Source organism: Notamacropus eugenii, chromosome 2 (genome assembly GCF_028372415.1).
Source record: "Notamacropus eugenii isolate mMacEug1 chromosome 2, mMacEug1.pri_v2, whole genome shotgun sequence".
Classification (NCBI taxonomy): Eukaryota; Metazoa; Chordata; class Mammalia; order Diprotodontia; family Macropodidae; genus Notamacropus; species Notamacropus eugenii.
The window spans coordinates 322,347,901-322,367,248 of NC_092873.1; the positions used below are offsets into that span (position 1 = coordinate 322,347,901).

Below are 19,348 nucleotides of genomic sequence, written 5' to 3' on the forward strand. Positions count from 1 at the left end.
CAGCTGCATGAAGGCAGCAGTTTGAAGGCACACGGTACCAATGCAAACAAGTGCTCCTTACGAGGGTAAGGGGAAAGAGGTGGGGAGCCAAATTACGAAGGGAGCCTTTGTGTTTCTTTGTGGGGACATAGGGAAAACCAAAATACTTGGAAGGTGATTCTGAACCAATTTCTGCATGGCCAAGAATTCTCTCTTCTCTGGAGAGTTTCTAAAGGACAATGGCAGTGGAGAAGAATGAATATGGCTGAACAGCTCGTGTTTCCATCTCCCAAACCTCCCTGAGAAGAGATTGGCAGCTAGATTTAAATCGATATTCTTTGGTGGTAACATATCCTAAGGGAATCTTCTTCCAATATAGAATTAAGACCATACGTGTGTTCTCTCTCCTACAATAGAGAAGTTCAACTGCAACCCTATCCAGACTCATATTCCCCAATGCTAATATCAAGAGACAAAGGCCTCAAGAGCTTTATCCAAAGCTGTTTTACTAATGATGATTCTAAGACAGTATGCCCAGAAAAGTTCTGGAAAGAAAACTTGAAATTTGGTTTAATTTCAGCCTTTAATCTTAAGGAGGTCCTCCTACTCCAATGGATTTTGGGTTTAAAGAAGTGTAGAGTGTGATGAAAAGGGAAGAAGCTGGTAACTTAATCTTTATTGCTGATAAATGTCTTTTTAAATGGTACAATTCAGCTTTAACCTTTCAATTCATACAACTGGGAATAGAAAAAAGGTCTTTTATTCAGAGGCTGGAATACCTGAAATGCTTGGAAAGAGGAAGATTTCAGAGGCCTAAAGCATCAGAGGAATGAAGTCTGCTTGTCCACCATTTCAAGCAGGTTTTCAGTAGAAGGGACTTGGCATTCTATCTTTTTTCAGGATGACCAAAAGGATTCTCATGGGTCATACCATTCTATCTCAATTCTAGTATGGATAGCTAACATAATCTCTTCACAGGGATAAATAGGTTGGAAGGACTTAGGTCACCCACAAGAAGTGGAGGCAGCCCTAAATACTGGCTACTTAAGTGTGACAACATGTGGCTCTTTGGAAGCCAGTATCACACAGCAGTAGCTCTCTCTAGATACTTTTGAGGAGGGCTGTCACTTCCCTTAAATGAATCTATCTTTTTTTTGATGACTCAAATATGTAGACACACACACAATCACACAAAATACTCTTACCCATTCAAATACCATTTGGCTACTGTATGTGGTGGGACTAAGCAATGAACCTGGCAGAAAACCCTTATGTAGAAAACCTGTTAGCTCCCAGAAAGAAGCCAAAGGAGATGAATCATACATTCTCCAGAAGCCTATTGCTTAGGCTCAAGAGGAGGCAGTTTCTTTCACATGTGAGGGAGTATAAAAAGCTCGTAGTATCATTGTGAAAAGCCACAAACTCCCCAAATTCTATCCTACCCTGTCCCAGTATCCCCAAATCAACTGGGCTATTTTTAGTGACAACTTTATGGCTCAGGCTGGAAGTCACTTAGGCAGTAGATTTTGGTTTCAAGAGGGAAAATTTGTGCATGATTTTGTGTGTGTGTGTGTTATGTGTGAGAGAGAGAGAGAGAGAGAAAGAGAAAAGGAGAGGAGGGAGGGAGAGAGGGAGGGAAGGGGAGGGAGGGAGAGAGGAAGGGAGAGAGAGAGAGAGAGAGAGAGAGAGAGAGAGAAGCTTGAGGATTTATCTTCAAGATTTCACCTGAGGACTGCTCTTAACCCATATGCTTTCCAACATAGAAAACTGATCTTGGTTGGCCTTCCTTACATGTCTATCTTCCTATGTTTGAAGTTCAGTTGCTAATGACTCTGGGCCAGTGATGAAGATGGAAGGAGATCATCCTGGAAAATTACTCCTTAGTTCAAACAGGCAATAAGAAGGGTCCTTCTGCTACCCTAGGAGTAAGACCCCACTCTGTCATTCTGTCACAAAACTGAATTTTCTTTGGGTTGGTGGTCACATCTTCATTCTGTTTCTCCTGGTTTCTGATGCTGCCACTAAAAAAGAAAAGTTTATTCTCCATTTTTTCAAAAGTATTTTTAGTAAACACTGCTTCTTTTCTTGTACCCTATTACCCTGTCTAATTCTGATACCCTTGAATTAGACAGTCGCCCTGAAAACATTCCTTCCAACCCCTCTCTAGCTCTAGAAACTGGCCCTATTTGCGGAAGTTGAAGACCTCTCTTGTCTTTGGGCCCTTCTTGCCTTCAATGGCAGATTTTGGAGAAGGTGCCTCCACTGTCCCACCATAGGGACAACTCTCAGATTCAGGATGGTGCCCGGTACACTCCACTGCAGGGATATAACCACTATCCCACATGCCTGTCCCACAGAGTTTACAGAGGTCATGTAGACTACATGGGATCCGAGGCAAAAGGCGAAACTGATACAGCAAACTCCTTGCCTGTAGAGAAAGAGAACAAGTGATTTAGCAACACTAAAGCAGAGAAAGTTGAGGAAACCCAGAGGACTAGGAGGATAAAGACTTCTCCATTCAATACTCATGAAACTCTTGGACTGCAAGCAATCTCTGTATGGTTGTGGATACTGGTCAGGCCTTATTTCGGGACAATGGTTCTCAGGTACAGTGCCTGTAAATGATCTACACCAAGTAGGTTTTATTATTATTAGCAATAATAATAATGGTAACCACTCATATTTATGTGGTGCTTTCAGGCTGACAAGGCGCTTTCCTAATAACAGTTCCTTGAGGCAGATGAATGTAAGTATTATGACTCCCGTTTTACAGATAAGGAAGCTGAGGCACAGAGAGACAAAGTAACTTGCCCCAGGACATAGAGCTAGTAAGGCTAATCAGCTTCTGACTCTAAGTCAGGTCTCCTAGCACCAAGAGCTCTTCCTACCATACCATGTGGTCCCTTAAATGCAGTCTTTATTTGCAATGTAAAACGATAAGTTTAAAGCTTTTTTCACTTGAGACAACTTTTCCTCAGCATTTCCTTCTCTCTCCATTCACCGCGATTTCTTCCTTTGGAGCTCTTTCTACAAGGGGTTTTTGGTACCTCTTTCCATGCTATGCCCAGGAATGTTTGCTCATCCATGCTTTCTTATGTCACTAACAGCAGCCAAGGATCCTGGCACCACTGGAAACTTCCAAAGAAAACCAAAGAAGACTGAGAAAATGGTGTCTCTATAGTGTCAGTCTGGGAGGAGGACCAAGAAGGGTATTACCTCCTTTTTTTATTTCTTTCTTAAATTTTGACAAACAAAACATTACTCCTTTGGAGTAGTAATGAGATCAGATTTATATTCGTCTTCTCCTGTCCTGTCTGCCGTTTATAACCATGATAGCGGTACAGGGCTAGCCTAGAATCAGAAGACCTAGGTTCAAATCAGCCTCAGACCTTTGCTACCTATGTGGCCAAGTCATTTATCCTGTTTGCCTCAGTTTCCTCATTTATAAAATGAGGAGAATAGTAACTTTTACTCTCCAGGGTTGTTGTAAGGATAAAATGAGTTAAGCGTAAAGCACTTATTAGCACAGTGCCTGGTACACAGTAATAGCTACGTAAATATTAACTATCAACGTTATTACTATTCTTATAATTGACTATTTTCTCCAGGACCATCTAAAGGTAACTTTCAATTATTTAAAGATCTAACAGGGATTTAACCCTATAGTGAGTAATGGAACAACCATACCAGTTGTTAGAGCCAAGCCAGAGCAGCCTTCGGGTTGATGACTGGTAAAAGCCTTCAGAGCAGAAACAAGCAAGGTTGGTAACAGGGAAGGAAGAAAATATTTTAGATAGCAATAGTTGGAGCCTCACCTTCCTGAGCACAAGCTCCCCATTCATGTGCATGGCCAGGTTTCCAAAGTGCAGAAGCATCTGGTCAGTGGCTAGCTGCTGTTCAATGACATCATCACCATAGATCACCACAATGGCGACACAGATGAAGAGATGGAAGTAGTCTGTCTACAGAGGGAAGGAAGAGAAGGCTGAAGGTGGAACTGGCGTGGCCTGAGCATGACTCGTTGTTGTTTTGTGGGTACCTTAGAGGACATCCTGGTGGCCCCAGGTTTCTGATATGATGAGCCTATGTCAGTTTCAGGTTTCTTGTAAAGAGGCCTTTATTTGGAAAGGTACTGCTGAAACAGTCCCATACCGAAGATCAAGGAATTGAAAGAAGGGATTATCAGAGGCCACCTATTCTGTTTCCCTGCTCTAACCTGACTGTACTTAACTCAAAGTCCACTATGCTCAAAAAGTTTTCCCTTATGACCAATCGAAATCTCTGGTTGCAATATAAGGTATTTTGTTCTGTCCATAATGGAAATGGAGAGCAAGCAGAGATTTAGGAAGTGAACTTTACCTGGTTTAACATTTTTTCTCAAAGGTTCCACTCTGAAAACATTTACCTAGTTTCACTGTCCTTACCTAGGCTATGGGATTATTTAGAGTCAGAAGGGACCCAAGAAGTCATCAAATTCAACCCCTAATTTTACAGATCAAGAAATTAAGGCTGCAGAGACTAAGAGATCTGCCTAAGATTGCATGGGTAGTAAATGGCAGAATAAGAATCTGAACAAGTCTTTATATTCCAGATTCAGTACTTTTCCCACACACCACACTGCCTTACAGAAAGGTCTTATTTATCATATTTGTTCCAGTTGTGTGTGAGGAAACGATCATGGCATCTTAACTATGTCACTTTTCTGCCTGAATGGATGCTTCAAGATCCCAGTTGCTTTGGTATAGACTGGTTTCCTGACCCAAAAGGGAAGATGAAAAGGACAGGAAAATCAGTATTTAGTCTCTTGCTGCTGGCAGTAAACAAGGTAGAACTGATGAGACAAAGCAAGCCAGGCAGGTCCTCAAGTCAGAGAGGTTAAGGGTCTTACAGAGCTAGTTAGTAAGTACCTGGGGCAAGATCCAAGCCCAGGTTTTCCTTGTCTAGCAGTACTCTATCCATTTACTACCTCACTGGTTATGCATGCAAATTTTTGACCAAAGTGAAGTTTCAATTTCAGCTTTGTGTCTGAGGACTCTAATCCAGTCTCCTCATTTTATAAGCTCAGAAGGTGAAGTGTTTTGTCCAAGGCAGTAACTGTCAAGGAGCCACAATTTGAACCCAGGACTGCTGACCTCAAGCAATTGCTGTTGACCCTCTCCCTGCCCTTCTTGACTACTTGACATTTTTCATCTGTCTGTTTCTTCCAAAGAGTATGGCTGATTTTGACTCAATCTGGCATACAAGAACAAGGCATAGGACTCAGGTCCACCATCTTTAATCAAAATGACAGATGATAAAGGTCTGAATGAGTAGCTCTCCTTAAATTCTTTACGGGATTTTACCAAAATTTGATAAATAGCTAGAGGTTAAAAAAAAATTCTCCTCAAGCAGCTGAGGTTAGTGAGGTGAGGTCTACAGTTCATGGAAAGTCTAGTAATGTTAGCTTAAACAAAATAAAATTCTGATGATAAATCTGATGCTGTAAAAATGCCTTTTAAAGATAAGCAAACTATTTTTGGATGCTTCACTGTTTGGGAATATCTATGTCAGCGCTCTTCTTCACTGGTGCAGAAGACTGCAAATTGACTTGACACAGAAAGAATGGATAATCCAGGCATGAAAAAAAATATAAACTCCGAACCATTAAAAAAAAATCAGAATGTGGGCAAAAAAGAGTTATTAGTACATAGCTTAAAGAAGCTATACTAAAGCGTTTTAAGTTCTTTCATAGCAGATATAATCTTTTTCTTGATATTAATAAACCTAAGAAAGAGTAATGAAACTTTTTGGGGGGGAGAGGGGGTAGTTTGGCAAATTAAAAAAAATTATCTGCAAGGCTGGCTTAATGCAGTAATTTTCAAATTTGTTGGTGTCAGGACCCTTTTACAATCTTAAAAAGTACTAAGGACCCCGCTCCCCCAAAGAGCTTTTGTTTATGTGGGTGAAATCTATCAATATTTATTGTATTAGACATGGAAATATGTTTTGCATGACTACACATGTATAACCTATATCAAATTGCTTGCCTTCTCCATTGTGAGGGAAAGGCGAGTGAAGGAGGAGGAGAATTTGGAACTCAAAATTTGAAAAAAAAATGTTAAATTTATTTTTACATGTAATTGAAGGGAGACAATAAAAATGATTTATTGTATTAGAAATTAGAACATCTTACTATTATTATAAAAAATTATATATTAAAAAAGTTTTAACCTCAGAGATTCCCTAAAAGGGTCTCAGAGACCCCCAGGGGTGACCAGAATTGCACTGAGAACCAATGACTTACTGTACGCTTCCAGAGATGCCTCAATGGGAAGCATTTTTCTTATTGAAAAAAGATATACCTAGATCTAGGATCATTGCTTCTTTTCAGATAAGCATTACTGATATTTCTTACAGAAAGATGAATTTAAAGAGACTTGTCTATCCTTTAAAATTCTCATTCTGTCCCTAATTTGGTCATTTGACCAATGTGACAAGGCCCAATAGTAAACTCTTGGGGGAATATATTAAAGAAACACTGACAACTCCAGAAAGTAGGCTGTAAATGATAAACCGGGAAAGGGTACGGAGCCTCTTTTCAGAAAGAGACCCAAACTTTGCTTCCTTCTCTACTGTCCAACAGTAGTACAGAGGATGAAAATTTGGGCTCCTGGTGGCAGTTGCAATGCTTTGCCTAAGGTCAATGCCCTATACAATGGCAGACTGTGACAAGAGTGAGCACAGCTCTAGAATATGGTAATGAGCACAATTTGCATCAATTTCAATTATTTGAAAGGCAAGAGCTGAAGTCAGACTGTGAGACTAGGGAAATCACTCCATAAGGAGTCTGACTTATGTCTTATGGGGTGAGGACAGGTAAGAAGGTGACTGTAGTTCCGAGTAACAGCATGCTGTCTGCCCCATGCACTTCAGCATGTTGTTCCAGTCTCATCTCCCATGCTCACCTGGTAGTGGGCCCAGCATGCTTCCCACATGCGCAGTGCCTCTGCATCTGGAAACTCTCGCTTAAAACACAGAAGGATCCAGCGGTGGCAGAAAAGCATCTGCAGGCCATCCTCCCCCAGAGAAACAAGGTGCTGGTAAAAACGTAGGTGGGTCAGCCGAAGCAGCTCACGAAGGTACAGCTGGAAGCAAGAGGCACCAGGATTCATCATTTCTGGCTCTATTTCTAGCTTGTTCCCAGAAGCCCCTGAGAGAATATACCAATCATACATTTACTCTCGTCTCTTATTCTTGAAATGTACTTATCCTTGAACTCATTTGTGATATGACTATCTTATTGTATATTTATATCAGTTTTCTTTGATTTTTGTATTTAGTGCATAGGCATATCTGTCTCTGTCAGTTTGCTTTTAACATCCTCTAGAGAACAGGGACTGCCTCTGTGTAATTCTCTTTGATTGGCAACTGCCCCAAATTGCCAAACTGGGGGCTTAGCAATTGTTTTCTGAAGAGAAGAAATAGCAACATTTCTGGTATAGAGTAAGCCCTCAACCACCAAAGAAGACGACATTTTAAAACACTACTGCCAATCATCTCTTTCCTCTTAAGGTAAGGATGGATCAAGCACAAGGTGGTTATCCCAATTCATTTCTGCTCTTGATCCATTATTTCAATGTCATGAATGAAGGGAGGACAGGAATCACATCTGAGTATCTGGATTCTCTTTCCCTATGTAGGATGTCAGCTAAGAGCCTCACTGTGACGCAGGACAAGACCAAGGACTATTTTAGGCGGCACTTAGTATTGAGCATGACTAGCTGTGACTGCAGATTTCAAGGACTCCTCTGTAAAACCAATCTCTAGCAAGTGACTGATTACTGGGCCTGTTGAGCAGTAAGCCACGTGCTGCCAGGGGCCCTTTTATAACCTAAGTGCGTCATACCAGATAATTGCCTGGTGAGGTGCTGGTTGTGTGAGGCACCTTGGAAACCTGACATCACCTTAGATGTGTAGGATGATGCAGGAAAATTAAAAAAAAAAATTCTCCATAGTAACACACGTAGTAAAATGTGTCCACAGATGGCAGAAGTGTCGCATTTCCATTCTGTTTCTGACAGTGCTGACTACAAGGTTGGGGAATCCACAGTGGGTGAAGAAAAGCTTGTAAAGAATGAGTCCAGTTGAATTGGGGGGGCCAGGCCAGGAGGAGAGACTGAAAGGACTCACCCCTACCCCAAACCCTGCTATACTGAATGTCAATGGCTTTCTACAAGCAGATAGCTAAGTTTAAGGAGTGGGGAAAGGAGAAGGGAGGCTACTCTATCCAGATGTGCCTAGTACTACAGCTGTTTCTAAACATGTGTAAGTATAGGAAGGAGAGAACAAGGGCTGGAGGGGTGGGGGCTGGTGTGCTATATACAAAGACCAAAAAACACTACCACTTTTGGCTGTAACAAAGAAGGACCCTTACAGGTTATTTAGTCCAATTCTCACCTGAAGCAAAAATCCTCCATATTTGTTATTACTCAATTCAGACTTTCTAGACCTAAGCTCTCATGAATCTACAGATAAATGAGACTAATCATCAGTATGGAAAGGTTACACAGTAGTTTTCCCAGTGGTCCTGATAACACAGATCTGAAGCCACACTATCAACAGGCTCATCTCTAACTAATAACAAAATGAAGCCTGGGGGAAAGAATACACATGCACGTGCACAGACACAAGACTGAGACCCTGCAATTCAGAGCCTCACCAGTTGTTTCTCCATATCCTCATCTCGGGGAGAACTGACAAAGATTGTGTTCTGCATCAAACCTACGAAGCACCAGAAGGTATCTGATTCATCTAGAACCTCAGCCAGGATGGGAGCCACCAGGTCTGACATGCCCTGGGAGTAGCCAATGGTTGGATTGTATACCGCATAGTTCAGCAAAATTCTCCTAGAGGACAATGGAATAGGTAAGAAAAACACATCAGTCAAGAGCAAGTGGTAGGCTGAGTTCAAGTATTGCCTTGTCCCCTTCCTATCCTTAACTTCTCAGAGCACCATTTCAGCAAGTGAAATGAGGAAAGAGCACAATAATTTCTAGTCTTTGATTTCAGGTACTGAGTTTTTAGGAGCTCCCTTAAATCTAAGAGACACAGGACTCATCATCTTTCTGAATTCATGGGTGTGGATATTACCCCGTTCTGCTGGATGATATGCTACTTATGTGACAAGTTATGGGTATTAGAAGCATAAGAAGAACACAGACTTGATTTCATTTTTGCTAATTATAGACCACTTGGGAAAAGGGCAGGCTGGTAGAAATTTTTATGGGCTGGTAATTTTGTCTACTTATCTGCAATGCTGAACTATAACCAAAGCAGGGTGGTCTATTGCTACATACTGATCTATGATGGAATGGGAATATCAACAACAAGACCATGCATTTGACAGATGAGGAAGGAGAGCTAGGGTAGCCAGGAACTACAATTCATGGAGAAAGCTTATAAACGGTCAATTTTCTAAGTAGAAAGCTGCTTTGTGGGAAGTTACTGATTGTCACTGTGAATTTTGGGGAAGGAGCATAGAGGGCTACTTTGACATAGTACTTTATATCTCTTAAAACCTCAACTATAATAAAGCCACCACATTAATAATTCTGCTATTTCTACAATGTTGATTTCCAAGAAAGCTACTGTGTTTGTCCTAACATCCTAGGAAGAGGTCAGCAATATTTTGTTCCACTTTCCAAATGGGGAAATCAAGGAACAAAGCAGTGATGTCACCTTTACCGAATTCTAACCCTGGGAATGAAGTCTAGGAGTCCTGGCTTTCTGTTTGGAAACGAAAGAAAGAAGGAGGTGGATTACCTCATGCTCTCCACATTTGGATTGTCCTCTCCTCGGAAGAACTGATTGCTCCGGTCTGTTCGAACCACATCTTTGTCAACAGTGAACTGCACGTGGCGCCAGAATTCTCTCTGTTCTTCTGGAGTCATTGAAAGCCTCAAAGGGAAAACCTCCATCACATTATAGCAAACATTGGGATATGCCTTTATTCCATGATTTTCCTGTCTCATTAGAAACAAGGAGCTGAGAGTTTCTCTACATCTCCAACTAAGATGATGGCAGTACCTATTAAATTCCTTTTGTGTGGAAGGAGAGGTCTGGTATTGAAGTCTCCAAGGATTATACCGTCACTATCCTGGCTGCTGTTTTATAGTAAGTTCAATGGTAGAGAGGTAATCTTACCTCTGGCAGATCACACAGCTAGACTACAAAACAAAATTCAGCTGCTCTAATTCTCAGTTAATGGTTTAAACCAATGATCCCACCCTACTCTTTAGTTGGGCTCAGAATGTCAGTATCTAGTTAAGTCTGGGGTAAAAATTCCAAAGCCTTGACATGTGAGCTAATGAGACCCGTTTTGAGTCTGAAGTGCTCAGTCTAATAACAGCACTTATTGAGCCCTATCACTCTGATTCTTAGGACATCCATTTTTGAAAGACAAACCATGGTCACAAAACATATTATCGATGCTGAATGGCACCTCAGATTGCCTTTCCAGATTATATTTTCATCTGAGGGACAAGGAAGACTGGTGGGGTGGGGGGGAGGTGAGGCCTCTCCAGGTACCTTTTCTGCTGGATCTCTGAGTATTCCCTCTTCTTCTGCGCCCTCAGTGCCTCTCGTTCCTCCGATGTGGACTCATGGCTGTAATAGCGCAGCAGGAAGGGCCAGACCTCGCCCCGGATTGACACATCAATGCCGCCGAAGAAAATGGCCTGGAGGAAGCGGCAAAAGTTGGGGAGGGGGCGATAAAAGTACAGCGGCTCAAAGAACCCCCAAATCCCCAGAGATTTGTGTTTTGGTGGCTTTGGTGAGTTCTCCTGACAACTGATGCCTTGATTCAAACCTTAGCAATTTGCACATGTTTAGAAGGGGAAAGTGCTGGTCCTCTATTCCCATACGAAACACAAACCGGGCTCATTTCAATGTCAATAACCCCCCCTGGAGCAGCTCTCCGATTAATGTGTCGTTCTCATGTCATAGCCTAATCCCTGATCTTGGAAATGCTGCAGTTCATTGCAAACTTTTCTATAAAGGCGGACACAGTATTCCCCAAACTCTCTAAGTTTTTTTTTTTTAATTTAATGGGAGTTTTCATTGCTTTATTTGGTTTGTTCACACAGATCTCATAGAGTATAAGGCAATCTGGAATGGAAAAGATGAGGGTAGTTTACCTTATGGGTGAAAGCTGGCAACCATACTCTCGGAGTGGAGAGGTCTCCAATCACTTTTTTCTCCCTTAGTTGGTGGACACCCTTGACAGAAACTAACTAAGCTGGTTTCTAGCTCATTCGTTCCTCCTACTGTTCTACCCACCCACTCCCTAACTCTACCCCACGCTGTTCTTCTTCACAAGCAGAACCAACAAACCACCATCTCTGGTTCCTTACCTTACGTAGCTTATATTCCTCTTCCACCTGCCCAGACGCATTCAAGTGGTTAAGCCAGGTGGAGACATCCAGCTTTTTGTACATATTCTCCTCTGGGTGGGTCTCTGAAGAAGGGAGCTTGGGACGTCGGATGGAGAACTGCATACAAGTCTTTTCATTGGAGACCTGCTGGACGGGAGGAAAACTGGGGAAAGATAAGCATCTCAAATACTTGGCTTTTAAAGCCAGCTTTTCCCAGGATTTACAAGCCCCTGTCTTCTGAAAAGAGAAGAGATGTCTCCTGAATGCAAACTCTTAAATGGCAAGTGTAATTAGAATCAATTAAAATAAAAATACCTTCATCTTAAAATAGTCTTCCCCTTTCTGGTTCTCTTTTCCCTCTCCCCATCCGTTTCTCTTCCCCAACCCCCTCCCACCCCATCTTCCCCACTCCCAACCCCAGCCACAAAAACTGAATTAATGCTGCTTACAGCCCACTCTGCCAGGAGTGCCTGCAATAAATTACATATGATTGGCCACATACAAAGGGATCGCTGTTAGGCGAGCAGGGGGCTGGCCTGTCAGGTTTTCTCTGAGGGCAGTCATGATCCTAGTGCAAAACTGCAGCTGACACTTAATTCAAAAATCAAAGGTTGTTCAATGTAGGGAGGAAAAAAAAGCCATGCTACTGTAATAAGGACAAACAGCAGGAGGCTCTGTGGGAAGGAAGGGAATTTTAAAGTCATCACTGTTTCTAATAAGCACATACAGTATCTTAAACAGATAATTAAAGAGCTCTTATTACATTTGTATGTAGATTGAGCAAAATATGGCAGGATGCCTTGTCAAAACAGTATTTTCAAGTGTAGAGTGTAGAATTCACAAAAAGAACTGGGTACATTTTTCAAAACCAAAGTTGCTGATGTATGAGCCACTTCACTAACATTAGCAGGGCAAAACCATTATTGTATATGTGCAATGTGTATATATGTACACATTATACGTACACATACGTTATATGTACACGTATACATGCACACACGTGTACACACACACACACACACACACACACACACACACACACACACACACACACTCTTGTACAGACCCCACAACCCACTAAAGAAATGAAAAAGGCCAGAGAAGCTGTCAGGTGATCCAGTATACCAAGACTATTGAATAAGAATATAATCCTCAAGCCCGGGGGAGAACAGCCTTCCAAAGGCTCTCTCTCTGCAGCTAGAAGATGGAGATTGCTATTGCTTTTCAAAAATCTTTGCTTCCTTGCTGGGTTACCTGGTCTTTGAGATGAGTCTCAGTACAGTGTTTCCATTGCTGAAAAACTTCTGACAGTTTATCCAGGCCACCATGGTGAAAATGGAAGATCTTGTACTGACTTTCTCGGCTAGCAACAACCAGCTGCCCACTGGTACAGGCCTCATCGCTAAAGGGCAGCAGAAAGAGGGGACAAGAAGAGACTGATGAATATGTAAACACGGGTTTTTATTTCCAAGTATAATCAGGGAGCATGGTTAACATCAGAAGCAAAAAACAGTCAGTCCCAGGGGAGTTTGGCTAGGGGGATATAGAAACAATAACCATCTTCCACTTTGCTGAAAAAGGGAAAATATTCTTATTCCATAGGATATGAAAGCTCATGCTGCTCAAGTGACAGGGTACTATTCCTCCTTCTATTCGTTCCTGAAAAACTACCAGTATCCTTTCCTCACTTAGAAATCTTAGTCTGAGGCTCCTCCTTCATTTACAAGGGGAACTGGGAAAACTGTCAGATTTACAGCATGTGGAAGGGAATCCTGCACTCAAGAAAGTGAGGAGGATACCATCAGTCCAAACAAAGCTGATCTCTAAGAGAACTTCCATTAAGCCAGAGAGAACAATTCATAGGAGGGATGCTGGAGTAGATACGCCTTCTCTAGTTTAGATGGTTTTCTGGGAGAACCTTCTGGGGAGACATACATCAGTGATTATCAGATCAATCTTCACTATCCTTAAGATGTAGCTTATTGGCTTTTGACTTTGAAAATTCATTATTAGTAAGATTGCCTGTTTATTCCAATTGCAGGGGTTCATTGGTGAGGTGTTAAGTCAGAAACCTTTGGCCACCTTGATTACTATGCAAAGAAAGAAGAACACCGCTATGTTGTTAGAAAACCATAGACTACTGCCACTCAAATGGGAGAAAAGGAACCCTGATAAAGGAAACCACAGTTCTCAGTCCCATTGTGGGAAATGAGGCTTCTAATACTATGGATTAAAATGTAATAGATAATCCTAGGGTGAAAAACCAAGATTTGACTTTAGTTTTTTATCTCCAGCAGTTTTCCAAGGTTTCCTCCTCAAAACTACAGTCCAAGGAATGCCTGATTGCCATCATTCACTAAAGGCATAAGTTAATTTTGTAGTGAAACTCAACCACATAGCAACCCTGACAATATTAGTGAAAGAGGGCAACAAACATCTGGAAATGCTGGCATCAGTATGACCAGTCAGGACCCTGAATCCAGACCACAAAACTTGAGCACATGCCATAGAGGACAGTCAGTCAACCCAAGAGCTGCAAAAAGGGCAGCTCACACCTGTTTCTGTGCAACATGGAGAAGCCTCCAGGATCTCAAGTTCTGGGAGGAAACTGAGAATCCATCTTACCTAAAGAAAAGGCGGAGAGACCTCATTTGTCCCAAGTCGACCCGAAACACCCCACAGATCTGTTCCAGGGCAAACACCTTTTGTTGTTCATCCCATTTGGAATTCTGCAATTGGCCACTGTTCTCGGGGAACTGAAGGTTGGTGTCAAGGCTGGAGGTGGAGCTGGTGGAACACGTCATGTGATTGTCACATGTCTCTCTACACATGTCAGGGGCCACATGGGGAGGAGAGAGGGGGAAATGTTAAGTCAATTCAGATCACTTCAAAATATCATAGAACCCTATTAGAGAACAGGGACCTGAGCTGAACGTTAGCTTAGTTCAGATAGAAAATACTTTAATATTGACATTTTATACAGGTTGAATTAATAATAATAATAAACCTAACAACACTGCCTTATATTTGACACAATCTGGTTCACTGGTTTAAAAAAATTTTGTTTTGGTTTACAGTTCTGGGGAACATTTTCTAGTGCGAAGAATAGTAACAACAGCAACTCCCTCTGCAGTTACATGCAGCTTTACATCCATACACTTGATTCTATGAGGCAAGTAGTTCAACTACATCCGTTTTAGAGAGGTCTCTTCTTGACTCCATCCCATCAGTCACTGTGAAGATCTGGAGACCAAAGGTCAATGCCTGAATTCTAGAGATGTGGCAGCGACAGGACAGCACAAGCCTGATCTGCTAGGGTCAGCCTAAAAGGTTTAAATCAGTTGTCCTGCCCTCCAATACTAACATAAAAGGAAAGTACTGGAAGCACTTTAACCTCCTTTACTATTTTAAATACAGAAATAAAACACTAAGCACAAGGCCAAGGGGTAAAGGTATCTCCTTTTCTCTCCATCTGACTAACTTGACCTGGGAATAAACTCCAGTGCCCCAGAGCTTAGGAATCCTAGTCCTGGATCTGATATGAAGTAAGGCCAGGGACTTCACGACTCCCTGGTTCTTTTCTCAAATTCATCATCTATAAAATGAGGAGGTTGGATTGGATGACCACTAAGTTTCCTTTTGAATATAATATACCATGAAATTGTGGTTCTGTGATACTTACATTACATTAAGTAGTTCCTGAATATACATATAACTTGAATTCTTTACAAGAACTCAAGAAAACAAAAAAGTCCAAACCTGGTCACAGAAAGACCATGGGCCCATAACATAAAATGGTGGCTCCTAAAAAGGCTGAGAGATTTGACTGTCTTCTCAAGTGAGCCCTGACTGAGCTGCACTGTGAAATTATTGTTTGCAAAACAAGGCAAGTAGCAGGTATAAAGCCAACCCCCCACTATGCCACTTTACGTGCTGTTTTATAATCTGCTTATTGAACAATGTAGGCATTCAGTTGCTGAAAAAGCACATGCTCAGCACACATAACCCAGGCTGGTCCATCTACAGGATTTCTCTCAAACTCTGGCAGGCTCAGGCTAGAGAATTATTTCCAGTGTCACCAAAGGCTTTAAGGTACTATCAGCTTCCTCATCATTATTAATAGTCACTCACTATGCTTTAAAAAGCACCTTTCCTCGGAAGAGATCCAGAGTTCCTAATCCTCTTTATTTTGTTCACCCCGAGAGGGGGGAATATATCAGTTGGATGGAAGGCAAAAAGAATTCCCTCTATCCTGTTGCGCAGGCCTGAAAGACTTTTCGTGTCAAACAAAAGGAAAGATGTGTCATCCGGAAGAAGCATAGAACAGAAATAGACTACCAACCAAGGTCACCGAATGATTCTCTATGCAGAATTTATATTTATATTTATTATATATATTTATATATATATATATATATTATATATATTTATACTTTGTTAGAACTCCAAAATTGATTCACTTAACCGTTGTTTGCTGAGCACCTGCTATGTGTAAGACTCTGGTATTCAGAGGAAAACTTTTATGAGTTAGGAGCAGAATAAAGGAAAAGTCAAGGGGAGGTGGTCTTGTGGTCTATCATGAGGTATTCTGATCTACACAGCAATTCAATCTGATTGTGATTATTATGGAGAGCTAGAAAATTTTAAGCTATGGGAAAAAAATAAACACTTCCTTTCCTCCTCCCTTTTCCATCCCCTTTTTCCTATAGGAAAAAAATTGGAGAGAAAATTGGAAATTGGAGAGAAAATGGAGTTTTTAGAACTTTTCAAACTTTTCAAAGAAAAAAACTATTTTGTTAGTGAACAATACAAAACAAAAAACTACATTAAATATAACTTCATTTAAAAAAACTATTTAACATATGAACAAGTACAACATATCTGGCCAGCAGTTACAAATACACTACTACTTGAACTGACTTAAAAGTTTTTTGTTACAAAACTATTGACTTAACTATAAGGAATTTCACATTTCAGTTTTTGCTATTTATAAAAAGTAGGTGTATTTATAAGAAATAGTCTCAAAAACAGTGGAAATTATTAAGATAATAAAACAAATAACTCTAAAAAAAACTTAATGTCTAGTAAACTGTCAAATATTCACTTTTGGAAAGAGAGGTGAAAGAAAAAATGCTTTAAATAAGTTATCTTATTTAAGTCACAGGGCCTAGAGGTCTTAGGTTCCAAATCCCTTCAATTCTAAGACCTGTATGTATCCTTGCTCTTCTCTTTGTCCTGAGATTTAGTAGGTAGGTCAATAACTTATTTCTTTTAAAAATCATTTTTACTGATACCCTGTTATTAAGTGTATTACATTCATTTAAAAATACATTCCTCCTCTTTCCCAAGTGAATGATCCCTTTGTAAGAAAGGTAAAAAAATAAAGAGAAAAAAGGTAGTTCACCAAGACCAACACAACAACCAATCAATCAAAGCATTTATTCAGTGCTTACTATATACAAAGCATTGTGCAAAACATTGAAGATACAAAAAAAATGGCACTACTTACATTAGAAAGGAAGGTAATTTGAGGAAAGGGGGGATGGGGAAGGACCTGGAGAGAAGCAAGAAATGGTCTCTATAGAAAGCGGTATTTGAACTGAATCTCAAAGGATGCCAGGAATTCTAAGAGATGGAGATGAGGAGAGAAAGCAATTCTAAGTGACAGAACAAGTTACTGGGAGATGAAAGGTTGTGTGTAAGAAAAAGCAAGCAGACCAATATGTGTGAATTGTAGAATGCTTAGAGGCAGGGAAGTGTGTAAGAAGATGAAAAAGATAGGAAGAAACCAAATTATGAATGGTTTTAAATGTCAAACGAGTTTATATTTATCCTAGAGGTAATAAGATGTGAGTAGAGTTTATTGAGGGGATGAGGAATATAACATAATCAGACCAAAAATCATTTTAGTAGTTGGGTGGAGGATAAATTGGAATAGAGAGAGATTTGAGGCAGGAAGACAAATAATGGAGAAAGGGAATACATTGGCAACTGATCAGAAGACTCAGAAACTGACTGGATATGTTGGATGAGTCAAAAAGAGGGTGCAGCTAGTGAACCTGTGTGGGGGTACCAAGGTGGGTCCAGTGAATGTAACACTGGACCTGGAGGCAGGAGGACTTGAGTTCAAATCCAGCCTCAGACACTTGACACCAGCTGTGTGACCTTGGGCAAGTCACTTAACCCCAATTTTGTTGCCTTCTCCTCTCCAAAAAGAAAAAAAAGGAAGGGAACCTAGAACTAGAAGGGAACTAGAAGGCTGGTAGTAGCCCTACCATGTTTGATTATATATAAACTATATTCTATATCCATAGCCCTTCACTTCTGAAATGAAAAGTGAGGTACTTTTTCACATCTTTTCTCCAGAACAAAGCTTGGTTATCACAATGAAAATTTGCAGGTTTGTTTTGTTTGATTTACCTTGTTAGAGTAATTGCGTAGTTTTTTCTTGATTCTACTTTTTTATGCCATCCATATATCAGAATTCTTCATATTTGCTATTTCTTATAGTACATCAATTACAGTTACAGAATCACAGAATTTGAGATTTGTAGGAGGCCTCACTGCCACCTAGTCCAAGTCCAACCCAAAGAAATCCCTGGTATAATTTGCCTGACTGTCTGCTTGATGACCTTGGAGTTCATTCTAGCTCTGGATATGTCAGATGATTGGGAAGTTTTCCCTGACATCATCACATCTAAATTTGCCTCTTTACAAATTATACCAATTGTATCACAACTTCTTATTTAGCCATTGCCCAACTGATGGACTTTGTTTCCAGTTCTTTGCTACCAGAAAAAAAGTGCTATTATAAATATTCTGGTGTATGTGGGACCTTTCTCTTTGTTATTGACCTCTCTAGGGATATAACAGGGGAATGTCTGGGCTGTGGCTCATGAACACGGACACTGACATTTTAATCACTCTCTTTGCAGTTATGGAGTAAACATTTATGTTTACTAAGGGAAAAGACAATCCCTGTCCTCCAAACTGCTTTCCAGGAAGACTGGACAAATTCACGGCTCTCCTGAAACAATATGGGTGTAAGCGTGCCCATCCTTCAACTTCTCTAACAGTTGACTATTTGCAGCTTTGGTCCTCTTTGCCAATTTGCTTAGTGTGTGGTGAAATCTTAGAATTTTATGGGTTTGCCATTCTCTCATTAGTGATCTGGAACACTCACATACTTGTTAACAATTCACAATTCTTCTTTGGAGAATAGTTTGCACATTTCCTCTGACCATTTATCTACTAGACAATGGCTTTTAGTTTATTTCTGCTAGTTGTCTATTTCTCAGATAACAAACCCTTAGAAATATTTGATATAAATTTTTTTCACTGTTGATTACTTCTTTTAAGTTAAAAAAATTAGTTTAAAATACCAGAAAAGGGCAATTCCATATATACATAAGAAAAAACTATGAATTTATTTCATACACTTTTTAAAAAGCATATTATTTTCAAAAAATTTACAAAATTTCAAAAGCAATATTTTCAAAATTCAAAATTTTTTTTTCAAAATTAAAAAATTTATACAGTTAAAAATACTTGTCTGTATTCCCTTCTGAACTTCCTTCTGTTCTTTTCTATGTATTGTAAAAAATGTTTTAGGCTCTCTTTTTTCCATCAGTACTTGATACCTATCCTTACCACCAATAAAAAGCTGGGAGGAAGTAGGGGAAAACCTTTTTTTAACAAATAAGCAATCAAGCAAAACAAATCCAAAGAGTAGTCGTCAAAAAATGTATCTCTGTACCTTAATTCCAACAAATCTCTTTGATGGTTAACATGCTTCATCAAAGTTCTTTTGGAGATATAACTGGTCATTCTCTTAACAGCTAGCATTAACAAGAGTTAAATCAAAGTTGTTTTTCTTTATAATGTTCATTCTTAATAGTTTTCCTGGTGTCTCCTCATTTCATTCTGCATCAAGTACATAATATTCGAGATTCTTTGCC

General features: G+C 40.3%; 1 protein-coding gene across 6 annotated transcripts in view; it reads right to left on the reverse strand.

Moving 5' to 3' along the window:
* Nucleotides 1-543: 543 nt before the first annotated feature.
* TBC1D16 (TBC1 domain family member 16) overlaps nucleotides 544-19,348 on the reverse strand; it is a 130,033-nt gene continuing 111,228 nt past the window's right edge. For 4 of the 6 annotated variants that reach the window (XM_072645220.1, XM_072645222.1, XM_072645221.1 and 1 more), the window contains 9 exons: nucleotides 14,016-14,213; nucleotides 12,645-12,792; nucleotides 11,370-11,537; nucleotides 10,546-10,694; nucleotides 9,781-9,915; nucleotides 8,678-8,864; nucleotides 6,924-7,103; nucleotides 3,795-3,941; nucleotides 544-2,407 (listed from right to left, as the gene is read on the reverse strand). In XM_072645220.1, the coding sequence (XP_072501321.1) occupies nucleotides 2,162-2,407; nucleotides 3,795-3,941; nucleotides 6,924-7,103; nucleotides 8,678-8,864; nucleotides 9,781-9,915; nucleotides 10,546-10,694; nucleotides 11,370-11,537; nucleotides 12,645-12,792; nucleotides 14,016-14,213 (1,558 nt within the window). In that variant the 3' untranslated portion in view covers nucleotides 544-2,161. Of the gene's footprint in view, nucleotides 2,408-3,794; nucleotides 3,942-6,923; nucleotides 7,104-8,677; nucleotides 8,865-9,780; nucleotides 9,916-10,545; nucleotides 10,695-11,369; nucleotides 11,554-12,644; nucleotides 12,793-14,015; nucleotides 14,214-19,348 lie in introns of all 6 variants that reach the window. The other 2 variants (XM_072645223.1, XM_072645225.1) reach the window with 2 other exon arrangements.